The following is a 13745-nucleotide window of genomic DNA, read 5'->3' on the forward strand; positions in this document are numbered from 1 at the left end:
TAGACAAGTAACTCATATAGAGCTGTAATCCCAGCGCTAGGGAGGGCCATTGACCTAGACTCCTGGGAACAGCTGGGAAAGCTGGGCAAGCGAGTGCACTCAAAGTAAAAAATGGAAGATGTCTAGTGCCTGGCCGACATATGCACACATATGAACCCATACATGTGCACACACACGTATGAACCTATACACATGCATACACACATATACACCTGTACATGTGCACACATACATATAAATTACACACACCCCACAGGGCAGAGAGTGGAGGGATCTTGGAAGGCTTGCTAGCAGTGGTCACACTTCTGCAAAGATGAAATGGCTAGATGGAGAGGAAGGTCAGAGCCTGTAGACATGGCTGGAGGGAAAAGGCAGCATTCAGCCCATTCTACTAAGTACCTGTGTTGATCTTATTCTTTTGGACCCTCACTGCCCCACCTGTACCCTACAGAGTCCAAGATGGCCATGCCTGAACAGAGAAACCACACAGACTCCAGGGAAGGCAACTTTATTGAATACAGACCAAGCATATGCATAGCCTGGTGATCTGCTAGGACATGTCTCTCTGGGCCCATCCTATGTCTTGAGGGTGGCCATGTGTTCTGGCTCTGGATAGCAGGCCCCAGGAGCCTGGTCTCTCTCTCTCTCTCTCTCTTTCTTTCTCTCCAGTGCTTTGGAGTAGGGAGTCTCTGACAGCAGCTGTGTCTGGGGAGGCTGGAAGCAAACACAGGTGAGTGTTAGAGAGAGCTGAGAAGACAGCAGGGAAGATCTCATGGGGAAGAGGAGAGGGCAAGCTGGAGTTCTCCAAGCCTGGAGGAAGGGGGGCTTAACAGAGAGAATGTGGGGCACTGAGGAGACACCTCTGGAGGAAGGCAGGACAGATTCCTAAAGGACCAGCTGGACTGTCCCCAAAGGCCCAAATTTAAAGGCTTTGCATAATGCTATTGGGGGATGCTGAAAAGCTGTTTCTAGCTACTGGGGGACCCCTCTCCCCCATAATGCTTCTATGAACACTAGTCTCCTTTTCTCTCTCCTTTTCTATCTACCCCGGGGGAGTAGCTTTGCACTGTGGTACTCCCCAAAGTCCTGAAGCCACAGAGAAGTTTCCAGAACCCTGAGCCACTGTGAACTTTTCCTCTTTATAATTGGATCACAGGAGGCAGGCCTGCACAGGACATAAAGTTAGAGTAACCTGCCTTCCACTAAGCAAAGGCCAAGCTATTTTTTGGGTCTTGTATTTGTGTATTTGTGTGTATGTGTGTGTATATGTGTCTGTGTGTGTGTATGTATGTATGTATGTGTGTGTGTATATGTATGTCTGTATGAACATGTGTTTATATAAATGTATATATGTATGTGTGTTTATATGTACATATATATGCATGTGTATGTACATATGTATATATCTGTGTTTGTGTCTGTATGAAGTGTATGTATGCATGAATGTGTGTGCATGTATATGTATGTGTATATATATATGTATATGTATGTATGTGTATGTATATGTACATGTGTATATGTGTATGTATACATATATGTATAAATGTGTCTTTATGAATGGGTATGTGTATATATGTACATGTGCATATGTGTGTATGTGTATATATGTATGTATGTATGCGTATTTGAGACAGAGTTTCATTACATACCCTTGGCTGCCCTTGACCTTGTGACTCTCTTGCCCAAGCCTCCCCAGCACAGGCGTCATACGTGTATACCACCAACCCTGCTGATTTTTTGAATTCTCATTAAACCTTCAGGTACTGGCTACTGTTCACTAACTACCCTACTGAGGATAAGACCCCATGGCTTGCCCATAAGCTCATGGCTTGCAATGGGGGAGGGATGAGCTGAAGCTGGGGCTTGCCTGGGGAGCGGATCTGTGCAGAGTGGTTTAGAACCCCAGACTGGAAATCTGGGAGATGTGTAGCCAGTGTTCAACAGTACAGTGAACATTCCCTCGGAGGGAAGAGGACACTTGAATTAAAAAAAAAAAAAAATGGCAGAGACAAGGTGTTCCAGGCCAGCGTGTACCAGGCACCATCCCCTTGTGGACATATGCTCTTTTCTTGGCCTTTGAAACGGCTTCCCATGTCCCTGAGAGCATAATAATGTAAATGAATATCAGATCTTTACTCGGTAATTGAGAGCAAAGAGAAGGCCATGCTAAGTCAAATTAATTTGCTCGGATATAGCCCAAGCAGGTCTCTGCGGAAGGGGCAGTGACTTTACAGTGGCCCGAGGGTATCTCTCAAAGGAGCAGGAACGTGAGCACAGGCTGCCAGGAGGCCTGGCAGCTGTGGCGGTTCACACACCAGGCAACTGCTGTGCAAATGCTTGGCATCTCCGCCTCGGGTTTCAAGATCCTGTAGTGAGATGCTTGTGTCAGCTGAGGGCTACAGGGCATCTCTGACTTCCTTGCTTAGGACACCTGGGTGACAGGCAGAAGGCAAGCCTTGGAGAGACAAGGGAGGATTCTGGGGTTCAGGGTCTCAGATCTGCCCAGGTGATTTTGAGCTCTCCTCAGTTGGTCAGTCTGTGAATTGGAGATAGGTAGGTAGCCTCTTGGATTATTGTTAAGGGCAACCAATAGCCAATACATGAGTTTGAAGGAGGTCATTCTGCATGTGACAGACCCATGCCCTGTGCTTGTTTAAGGGAAGGTGGCGGTGGAGAAAATCCCATTGGCTTCCTCACTGCTGCTCTGGGACTCTGTATGATTTTGGATCCCCCTCTTCTGAACCCTAGTTTCCCTCTATAGAGAAAGCAAGCATCGGATCTCACTGTTGGACATGCATCCTCCAATCTGGCCTTGGGTGGCTCAGTAAGAATATTCTGTAGACAGAATGTCGCAGCAGTCCCTTCGACCCCACATGGAAAGTAGTTAGGTAAACAGGACTCAATGGAGACATTAATGGGCTGGCACTGTCTTTGTGTACATGTGCACATGTGTGTACCCACTAGGGTCAGAGGACAACCTCAGGTGTGGTTCCTCAGGAAATATCCACCTTGCTTTAGGGGACAGCACTAAACCTAGAACTTACTGATTAGGCCAGTATGGGTGGTCAATGAGCCCCAGTCACCTGCTGTCTACACTTCTCTGGTGCTAGGGTTACAAGCACACACTACTACAGGCAGCGTTTTTACAATGGGTTGTGGGGATCAAACCCAGGGCCTTAGGCTTACAGGGCTCTATTGACTGGGCCATCTCTCCAAACCTGTCATTCTCTCTTTTTACACCTGGGGAGGCCCTAGGCTGACTTCAAGTGCCTTCTTTACTCTCTTCCCATCTTAATATGTACAGTCAGGGTCTTGCTGAACCCAGGGCTTGTCTGTGTGACAATGACATGCCTGGATGCCAGGCAGGGCTCCCCTGTCTCCATCTCCTGAGTTAGGAGGTTGATGGTTGGCCACTATGCCCGTTTGGCTTTCACACAGGTGCTGGGGATCCAAACTCAAGCCATCATTCTTGCTGGGAAAGCATTCTGCCCATTGAGCTGTCTCACCCCAGCCCCTCTGCCACTGTAGCAGCATCCTTCAGGATCCTCTGCCCTCTGATGCATCCTCCTGCGTCTTACAGAGACACCTGTGACTTCCGCTAGAGCCTTTGACACCTTGAAGCAAAGCCACCCCAGGGTTAAAGCTGAGCAAGCCCCATTTCCCCGGAGGCTGTCCGAGCTGCTGTCTGTCCTTCCTGGAAGTTTGTCCTTACCTGCAGTGGTCCCTACTGCTGGAGGTACTTCCTCATTATGCTTTCCACATCGTCGTCTCTCCTTGCAGAGCCAGGATCTCTGTGCTCGGGGGACATCCGCTCCCCGCCGTCACCTTGGAGTCTCGGGACTCTTGGACCACTTCCGGTGCCGCCTGTACTTTTGAAGGACACGATGGAGCTGGAGGAGGAGGAGGAGTCAGAGAGGTGAGCGGGGTCCTCCTTGACCTCTGGGCTCTTCTTCAAGATGGTTTTGATCCCCGAGAGAAAGGAGCGGTCGGCAGCCTCTCCCATCTCAAAGTGGACTCCAGGATGCTTCGAAGCCTCCTTCCCATCTTTGGCAGCTCCGGATGAAGGAGTATCACTCTTCCTTATGGCCGGGAGGAAGTCATCAAAGTCCACTTTGGTCTGGCGTCTGTAGTTGAGGCTCGGAAGCTTCCAGCTGAATGGGTCGCTGTCCAGAGTTTCTTCCATCAGGTGAGAAAATTGTCGATTCTGGAAGACCAGAGGTTCCTTCCCAAGTTCTAAGGAGATGGCGTCGTCCACGGAGGACTCCAGACATGGCCGCCTGGGACGAAGCGTAGGTGACAGGAGTCCCGTGGGGGAGCTCAGCTTTCTCCTCGTGCAGGGTCCCGATTCTAAGAGGGACTCGCAGGAGCCAAAGCGTGTCTTCTGTTTGTCAGGCAGTAGGGTGATGTCCTCTGGACCCTCTGAGGAGATGCACTTGAGACTGGTGGACCGGGAGAGACCGGCTGTGGCCCCGGGGATCCCCTCTGCTCCCAGAGGAGATTTCACCCTGGTCTTCAGCGAGAGGTCTCCCTCATCGCTACTGGCTCTGCCTCTCCTAAGTGAGGAAGCCCGGGTGGTCTGGAAGATGGGGAGCACAGGGCCATCCCCCAGATGCAGAGTGGAACCCTGGCCTCTCTGGGCTCTCTTCCTGCGTAGCTCTTCCACAAACTCTGAGAGGGCCGCTGACGGGCTGGGCAGCTTGTCTCTGGACGGGGGTGACACAGCCGTGCGCTGGGAAGGGGGAGACGAGGACAGGGGGCCTGAACGCTCCAGGGTGCTTTTTCTGTGGACAGCAAAGCCTTCCCCATCCCCCAAATGGTAGGGCTTTTGTGGGAAGACTGGGTGGAGAGAGGCAGAACCGGCCTTCGAGGCATCTCTGGCAGCATCCCAGGCTCCGCTCAAAGCCGAAGATGCTGTTCTCAGCCTCTCAGAATCTCCAGCTTCTTCACTTACCCTGTGTCAAGAAGAAAAAAAAGACAATCACTAGAAACCTTGATTCACGGGATCTAGGGAGCTGCTAAGCCTGGGGGGTGAGTGCTATTTTGTCTCTGTAAAGGCGCTACCAAAGCCTAGAGTGAGTCACGTGACCCAATTTTGCCTCAGTAAAGGCCGACCATACCACAGCCTCGAGTGAGTCATGTGACTCGATGTGGAGCCTCCAGCTGCGTAAATGATTTCGCGTTGCTTTCGGAGGTGTAATTTCTATCTATAATTAAACACAGCTAAGTACATCTGAGTGAATAAACCCAGGAGCTACTACTGTGAGAGACATGGGCTTACCGGGGCCTTCTCTCTGACTGGGTAGAACATCACCCTAGAGGTACGCTGAGTGAGTAATTCCTTTTTCCAAACGTGGAGGGGGGAAATACGCAGGTGTGGCTTATCTAAGGGCAAGCTCAGAGGACAGCTGCAACAAGTGGGGTGCTGGAACATTAGGCGCCCCCGTTGTATCTCGGTGAAGTCTTTTATGAGACCTCTGATGGCTTCGTGAAGTGGAGGATGGGGGAGGGGGCAGTTCATATCATTTCCCCTAAAGGAAAAGATTCATAAGAAATCAACTCTTCAAGGGGGCATGGGTGTGGTGGTGGTGGTGGGGCAACAGGCAGCTTCTGTTCTGGGACACAGGGTTCCATTTTTGTTCAGCAGTTTGTGACAGCTGTGCACCACACCCCCAAAGCAGTCTTGAGTCGTGTGTGAGGGAATTACAGACCATATATAAAGGGTGTTTTTTGCTTGTTTGTTTGTTTGTTTGTTTAAAGGAGGAAGGTAGCAGGCCAGCAGTGCTTCCTGTAATAAATAAAAAATGTCCATGCCTTCCCTCTCAGGGAAACAAGCCCCTGTCTACCCACCAGTAAAGTCTCATAATTTATTTAAAAACAGAAGAGAACGTCAGATGTCAGATCTGGGCAAGGAGGACACAGCTGTTAGAGCAAGCCAGCAGGGTGGTGGGACCAAGCAAGGTGCACCCCAGCTCTGGCTGCCTCTTGGCTCTGTGACAAGGGGGACAAGTGTGGAAGGTCTGCCACACGCCAAGATGGCTGGGAAGCCAGCACAAAGCTTGGAGGAAGGCATCTTGCCTCTGGCTGGGAATCTCCACTTCTATTCTGATCACACAGGGATATGGCTCTAGAGCCTGGGGATAAAAACACACTGAGGGATGGCTGACAGGACAGGAAAGCACAGTGGGCCCTCTATTTTTAGCTGGTGATTATACCCCACAGGTGCTAGACAATAGAATCTGAAGGGAGAGTCTCTTGCAGGGCTGGGGAGATGGTTCAGTGGCCACACAAATGTGAGGACCTAACCTGACGTATGAATGCTGGTGTGACAGTTGTGTGTGTCACCTCAGGACTGAGGAGGGAGAGATGGGTGGCTTTTGCAGACCGCTAGCCAGCTATGCTAATTGGTAAGCTCCAGGACAGTGAGAGACCCTGCCTCAAAGCGCAAGGTGGACAGTGGACAAAGGCTCCATCTGAGGTTGACCTCTGGCCTACACATACACACACACACACACACAAACACACACACACACACACACACGCAGTGGGGATGGGGAAGGCCCCAGACAAACTAATGGTCCCATTCCTCCACACTAGGATAGAGAAGACAGACACCCATGAACCAGACACTGAATCTGCTGGCACTATGAACTTGGACTTGCAGCCTACAGATGTTGAGTAATCAACTTTTGTGGTTTATAAGCCACTTGGACTATGGCATTTTGTTATCATGACTTAGAGGCCACGACACTGGAGGTCAGAGCTTCATCCATGGGCTTCTCTCCTAGAGGATCCTGCCAGTGTGACCCCTGTGAGATGCTGCCAGATTGTGATGGGTTAAACAGTTTCATGAGGATGGAGCATAGGGCTGGCTGTGCTCACTGAACCCTGCTTCATGCTAGACCCTGCAGGACAAGTATAAGCAACAGCAGTGAGCCAGGACCTGCCCAGCCCCAGCCCTGTTTTCTCTTGCCTCCCACCCTGCAGGAAGCCCCACTGTCGGGGCTCTACAATGTTGGCTTCATAGACAGTTGGTTAGGAAAACAAAGAAAAAGCTTTCAGTTCTGTGCTTGGCATCCACTCCGTAATCAAGAACGCAGAAATGAGTAACAGCTGATTGCTAACAGCTTTGGTTGTTAGCATCCCATTCCCCGACCTCCCAGCCTGCAGACACAGCCCACCACTCAGCCCAGTGAGATCATGAGTGAGAATGGCTGGCCACCAGATGGGCAGTGACCTTGCATCACTTAGCAAGAAGCAGGCAGCCCCGTGTGCTACAACAAAAGCTTCACGCTTCTCCACAGCAGCTGCCTTCATTCCCGCTTCTTGCCTGTCACTTCCTGTCCTGTCACAGCTGGACCTGCCTGAGCACCGAGGGTGAAGCCTAATGGCTGCCCAGTCACCTGAAGGCTTGCTTTTCGAGAGCAGTGCTTTAGAATGTCTCCCTCCAACACACACACACACACACACACACACACATGCATGCACCACCCATTCACGCACACACACATACCACACACACATGCACACACACATACACATACTGTTATACATCACACACACCCATGCAGGAGCATATACACACACATACCATACACACACACCACACACCTATGCACATACACACCTCACACACCTACATACACAAACATTCCACACACACATGTATTAAACACCCATGCACACACACATATACACCATACACACACACCACACACCTATACACATACACACATATATACCTCACACACAACCGCATATACACACATTCCACACACACATGTATGCACACACACATACACACCATACACACACACCACACCTATGCACATACACACATACACATCTCACACACAATCACATGCACACACATACCACACACACATGTGTGCACAAACACATACACACCATAAACACACACCACACACCTATGCACATACACACCTCACACACATACACACATACCACACACATATGTATGCACACACCCATGCATACACACATGTGTACACACGCACATCACAAACACACCACAGCTTACTTCACATACCCATCTATGCACACATACCTCACACACACATGCACACACTCACGCATGTGTACACATGCACATCATACACACCAACACATCTAATATAAGCACACACTCACACACCACACACACACAACTATGTACACACACACCTCACATTCACATGCATACACTCATACACATGGGCACATACACATCTCACACACCAACACATGCACACCCTTACCCTTACACCCCCCCAAACACCACACACCCATGTGAATACACACACCCACACCCACACATGCACACCCACCCACCCACACCCACACACATACACACTCACACCACACATACTACACACTTCAAAGTGGCATCCACTCTGCTCATCTCATTCTCATTTTTAATAAACAGCTTTGAGCTGCCAGGGCCAGTGGGCTGCAGCTGAGATGACAAAAGTTATTTCCATGCTGTCTTGGCCCTGAAAAGAGGTGGGCGTGATGAATGTATCTCAGGCCTTAGTCTCATCCATCGCCTGCCACTCAGCATGCTTTCCGCCTGGGACTCGGGGGTGGGGGGGGGACTGCTGTCTCTCAGTCCTGGAGATACTCAGTACTCAGCCTGGCTCACAGTATGTGCTCAGTAAATAAGTCCTGAGTGGACTTACTCAGGGTAGAGAAGGAGGAGGGTGGAAAAGGAAAAGAGAAAGAGAGGGACAGAGACACAGGAAGAAAGAAAGGAAAGTCTAGGAGCTGTAAGGACCAACAGTAGAGCAAGGAAGAGACAACTGGTAGACCTCCAGAGGTTAGGGCTGGAAGGAAGATGAAAAGCTCAGATGCTGGAGAAGGGAAGGGGCAGAAAGGTGAGGGCAGGGGGAGGGGTATGAGAATCATAGGACAATCCAGTACTGCCATTTATATTTCTGACAAAACAGGTGGGGGAACACTGGGCAGCAGGATCAGCCAGGATCCCAGACATGGGTCTGCAGTCCAGACTGCATTGTAAGGTGCAGGAGGCCCGGGGTGGGGGCCATGAGTGCTGTGGGTGTGGATGGCCTTGGCTTCATGAGCAGGGCTGGGCCCTGCCTCGTGGGAATGCCTGGTGCCTTTGAGGATCAGCAGGGACACAAGCCATGTCAAGTGGATTCTTGTGGAGACTGCAGGGGACAGGGGTGTTGAGTGAGAAGCGGAGACAGATAATTCCACGTCCCTTGTCCCTCTCAGCCTTCCCTGTGGCTGTCTGCATCAGATGTCTGTGTATGAAGTTCTTTGTGTGCCAATTCTGTGCAGATACTGTGGGATTTATTGATCCAGAAATCCTCTGGGCTTTGGGGAACGAATCTTGACTCTGCCACTTGAGGCTGGCATATCCTGTCCCAGCTCTGGAGCCTTTAACCATAGCCTGTCGTCAGGCACCCAGACCTGTGACACTCATTCTTGCCGTCCAGGTGTCCTCTAGGGTAGCTTCTCTCTCTCTCTCTCTCTCTCTCTCTCTCTCTCTCTCTCTCTCTCTCTCTGTCTCTCTCTCTCTCTCTCTCTCTCTCTCTCTCTCTGTGTGTGTGTGTGTGTGTGTGAGAGAGAGAGAGAGAGAGAGAGAGAGAGCTTCTTGTGATGGATGTTTGGTAGATATCAAAGATGTCAACTGACACTCAGAGCACTGGCCAAGGAGAGCACTGGCTACAGTACTGAGGGTGGAGCGGCTGGGAGATAGGGTGATGAATGTCAGGTGGTGGGTAGGGGTGGGCTCTGAAGGGAGGTTCCTGAGATATCTCAGGAACTTCTGAAGCCTGTCCCTTAGTCACTCCAAAAAACAAACACTGAGGTGGCTCTCATATTCAAGTGCAGAATTAGTCAGTAATTACAGTTATGGTACCCTAACCTGTTGGGCCCTGCCCTAGAATCAGGAAAGAGGACAGCCATCTCTTCTGCCTCCATGGCAACCCTGAGAAGCAAGAGTTTTGACCTCCAGGCATAGCATGGGAGAGGGAACATCCCTGTGGCACACAGAGAGGAGGTAGCCAAGGTGGAGTCCCATGTAGGAGAGTCAACACAGAGCAATGCATTTGTCTCTTGTGGCCTTTTGACAGACTCTGTGTGTGACACACAGCTCACACCGTCACTGACGTCAGATCTTGGTTGTTGGGGACCTTATCTGGTGCTGTCTTGAATGATGCTGTCATTGGGATCGCTGCCTTACATTCTCTAGGCCAGAATTTCCTCTACTGAAAAATGGGAGGGGGCACATCCACCTCCCAGTGTTACAGAGAGGATAGAGATACCCATTGTGTCTACCACCACTGCCTAGTGCCTTAGGCCATAGCAGATGCTTAGCAAATGGGTATAAAGTGTGCTAGCTGGTCCAGCATACAGCATAAACACATAATGGATTGGTGAGGGCAGTCATCAGTCCTCTGGCACACAGTAGGTTCTCAGCTCAATATGTTTAGTTATTAGTGATTCTCTGATGCCCAGAACACAGGAAGAGTGCAATAAGTGCTGACCATTGATTCCATAGGAACTTTATATAGAAGCATCCTGTGTGTTTGGTTGCCTAATAGATAAAATCTTTGGAATCCTGGAATTTGCAACGTTAGGAAAATGAGTCTTTAAGCAATTAATAGTGGGTTCAAATCCTGGATCTTCCTCTTTCCAAGTTAGGCTTCTTCTGGGGCAAGTCTCAGGTCTCAGGGTCTTATTAGGAGTTAGAGATGAGGTGTGTATGCTGGTCAGCCTCCAACCATCCCAGGACTTCAGGGTAGGCAACACATCTTATAGTTTTATCTACACACTCAGTTGGTCCTCAGCAGCTGCAGATTCTGCATGTGTGTGTGCTCAACCAGACCAAAAATATCTGAAGAACAACCGCAACTGTACCAAATCCGCACAATCTTGCCGTTTTCCTTAAACGATACACTCCGACCGCTCTTCAGCCAGCAGGTAAATGACGTCAGTGTGTTGGGTGTCAGAATGTGACTTAGGATGTGAGGGGTCGGTGTGGGTGGTACCAATCTGGACAGTATCACAATTGTTGGCATCTGTGTGTGTGTGTATGTGGGGGTGGGGGTGTTCAGAAACCAAGTACCCTTAAATGAGTGAATGCCAATTCATTTCAAAGAGTTGTTCTTCACTAATTTAATCTATTTTAGCATCTTAACACCTGTCTGCTTATTTGTCCTTGATAGCTGGGGCTAAGGAAGACCCCACACTGAGCACAGATGTTAAAGAACAAATAAGACCTGTACCAGCAGACAAGGAGAGATGGAGAGGTGACTTTTAGGTATGGCTCATGTTCAGAAGAAGCCAGCTGCTGAGAACGGATCTCCTGTGGATTTACTAGAGCATGCCCTTCCCCTGCCAGGTTGTCTGGTGGATGTGTCTCCTGTGTTTTTATCCCCAGTGTGACTGTAGCAGCTGTGCTATGAATCCTGACTGCAGGAGGTGAGGCCGCTGTACCATGTCACCCAGATCAGTATCATTGCCCCATCTCACATACGGGCAAACTGAGGCTCACTGAGGTGAGAATACTTGCTTGTGGGCTTCCTGCAAAGTGGATTTAGGACCTGGACCCTTAAAGGCCAGATGCCATTTGTGCTTTATTCTTCCCAGGTCCCCTCCCCTCCCCTCCAAGGCTGAGGGATGGGGTGGGTCTGTAGGTGAAGTTTTACCCAGGTTTTCACATGTCCTCTCAAAGCCCATCATGACATAGTGAGTTGAAAGGCCAGTTCCAACTCACAGGCCTCTGGACCTGGCGTCAGACATAACTGCATGGTGGCATTTTCAATTCCTGCCTCAGCATCCAGCCGGAGCCGGAGCCGGTTGGAGCCACAGGAGACTCAATGCAGATTTAATGACATTATGAGTCACCCCCAGAGGTGAGCCATTGCCCCTATTCCTCACCCACACCCTGAAACCATGGAGCAAATTAATAAGTAATTAATATGTAATACTTGTGATGTCCGGGGTGAGAAGTGGATTTCCTCCGAAGATAACCCTGTGGTGCAAGCACCAAGTTCAAGAGAGCAAATGCTGAAGATCAGCATGGTGCCTGGGACTGAACACAAGGCACACATCACACACATCACTGGGTTGCATCAGCATCACGTTCCCTGAAGCACATGATACTGTGAACTTCCTTTGTCATACTAGAGGCACAGAAATGTTAAGCCCCAGATACATGATAAATGGAAGGAGATGGGCTTACATCCAATGGTGTGCCAGATCCTCACCTCCTAGCCATTCTTCCTCCTTACCCTTTATTGTCCCATTTTACAATTGAGAACTTTGAGGCTCAGAAGGGCTAGCGGGATTTCTGAGGAACAGTGGAACTGCAGGATACCCAGCCTGGTCTGTCTGTCTCAAGGCTGGGCTGACATACAGAAGCAGAAAATAGGCTATGCTTTCCCTGCTTTGAGTGCAAATCTTTGGTGCTAGTTCTGTATACATCCTTGAAGAAGGGTTTGCTCTGCAGGAAGTTCCAGGGTATGGATGCAGCTTTGGGGCTGGCAAGGGAGCTCACCGTTTGTACTGAGCCTGGAGCACAGGCTTTCTGGAGGTGGTAGAATGACTCAGGCTTTGGAATAGGGGAGGCAATGAGTGGTGTTCATGGATTTGGAAGGATAAGAGGTTGTGGGAGGGAGGGAGGGTTGGAGGGAGGGGGAGGGTCCCACCCACCAGATATTAGCTGATTCCATCTGCAAAACTCTTGGCAGGCAATGATGACTACCTACACATTGAGGGCAGGAAAGTGAGGCTCGTCGAGAACAACAGGCTGAGGAAAGGTGTGAATCAAGGGGCACCAAGGGAGTGACTCAGCCAAAGAGGAGAAAGGTCAGCAGGAGGCTGTCCTTGTGTCTACTCTCCTAGACTGATCGTGTGGACACTGGAGAAAGTCAAGCATTATGCAGTGGGGTGGGACAGCAGCCAGCCTTGTCTGCAGTTCTTTGTGATACTTCAGTGTATGTCAGTCCTCCACACAGAAACCAGCTTGGTGAGATGCCTCAGGGGACCCCACCCACAGACCTTCTTTCACAGGGCTTTTCTAGCTTTGCCCATGCCCCTCTCACAGACATCAGGAGCAGGGTCTGTCTGGTTTGCCAGAGACTGGGATGAGTGGGGAGTGAAGACGCCAAGAACAGGGATCAAGACTCAGATAAGAATCAAGTACAGTCCCATGTCCTATACCGAGGCACAGACACCAAAGTCTACTGGAACTTGTGATGTATTTTGCAAGAACTGGGAGGCCTCTAAAAATCCCAGCACATGGAAATGGAAGACTTAGAGGAGGAGATGGAAGAGCTTATTCAAGAGGTCCTGATTTGAGCACTGCAGATTACACACACACTTACAGTTCCACACTCTGAACATGTTCTGCACTCTGAACACGTGGACAAAGCTTGTGCTGATGAAATGAATCATTTCCAGAAACCTAGTGAAGATGATCCATTTCGGTGAAAGAGGCAGAGAGCGAGGGGCCAAGAGTAGAGCTTGGACAGACAGACAGACACAAAATGGGGGACCCGGTGGGGAGTGACAGTGCTCCCTGCCCAGTCAGTCTATAAGCCTCAGACTTCTCCAACACAAAGCTTCTTATCTGCCTAACCAGCCTTAGAAGACAACCAAACACGACAATTAACCTCCTCATAAGATCCTTCCTTTAAAAACCCCGGGTTATGTAAGACCATTTGGGGACAACTGGGGCGAATGCATATTGGAATCCAACATGACACCACATGCTTGCT

The 13745-nt window shown here is 49.9% G+C and overlaps 1 protein-coding gene across 2 annotated transcripts in view; it reads right to left on the minus strand.

Annotated features, from left to right (window-relative positions):
* Positions 1-492: 492 nt before the first annotated feature.
* Positions 493-13745, minus strand: part of Myo18b (myosin XVIIIb) — a 207586-nt gene continuing 194333 nt past the window's right edge. For both annotated transcript variants that reach the window (XM_006535262.3, NM_028901.2), the window contains 2 exons: positions 3713-4952; positions 493-714 (listed from right to left, as the gene is read on the minus strand). In XM_006535262.3, the coding sequence (XP_006535325.1) occupies positions 3725-4952 (1228 nt within the window). In that variant the 3' untranslated portion in view covers positions 493-714; positions 3713-3724. The remainder of the gene's footprint in view (positions 715-3712; positions 4953-13745) is intronic.

Source organism: Mus musculus, chromosome 5 (genome assembly GCF_000001635.26).
Source record: "Mus musculus strain C57BL/6J chromosome 5, GRCm38.p6 C57BL/6J".
Taxonomy (NCBI): domain Eukaryota; kingdom Metazoa; phylum Chordata; class Mammalia; order Rodentia; family Muridae; genus Mus; species Mus musculus.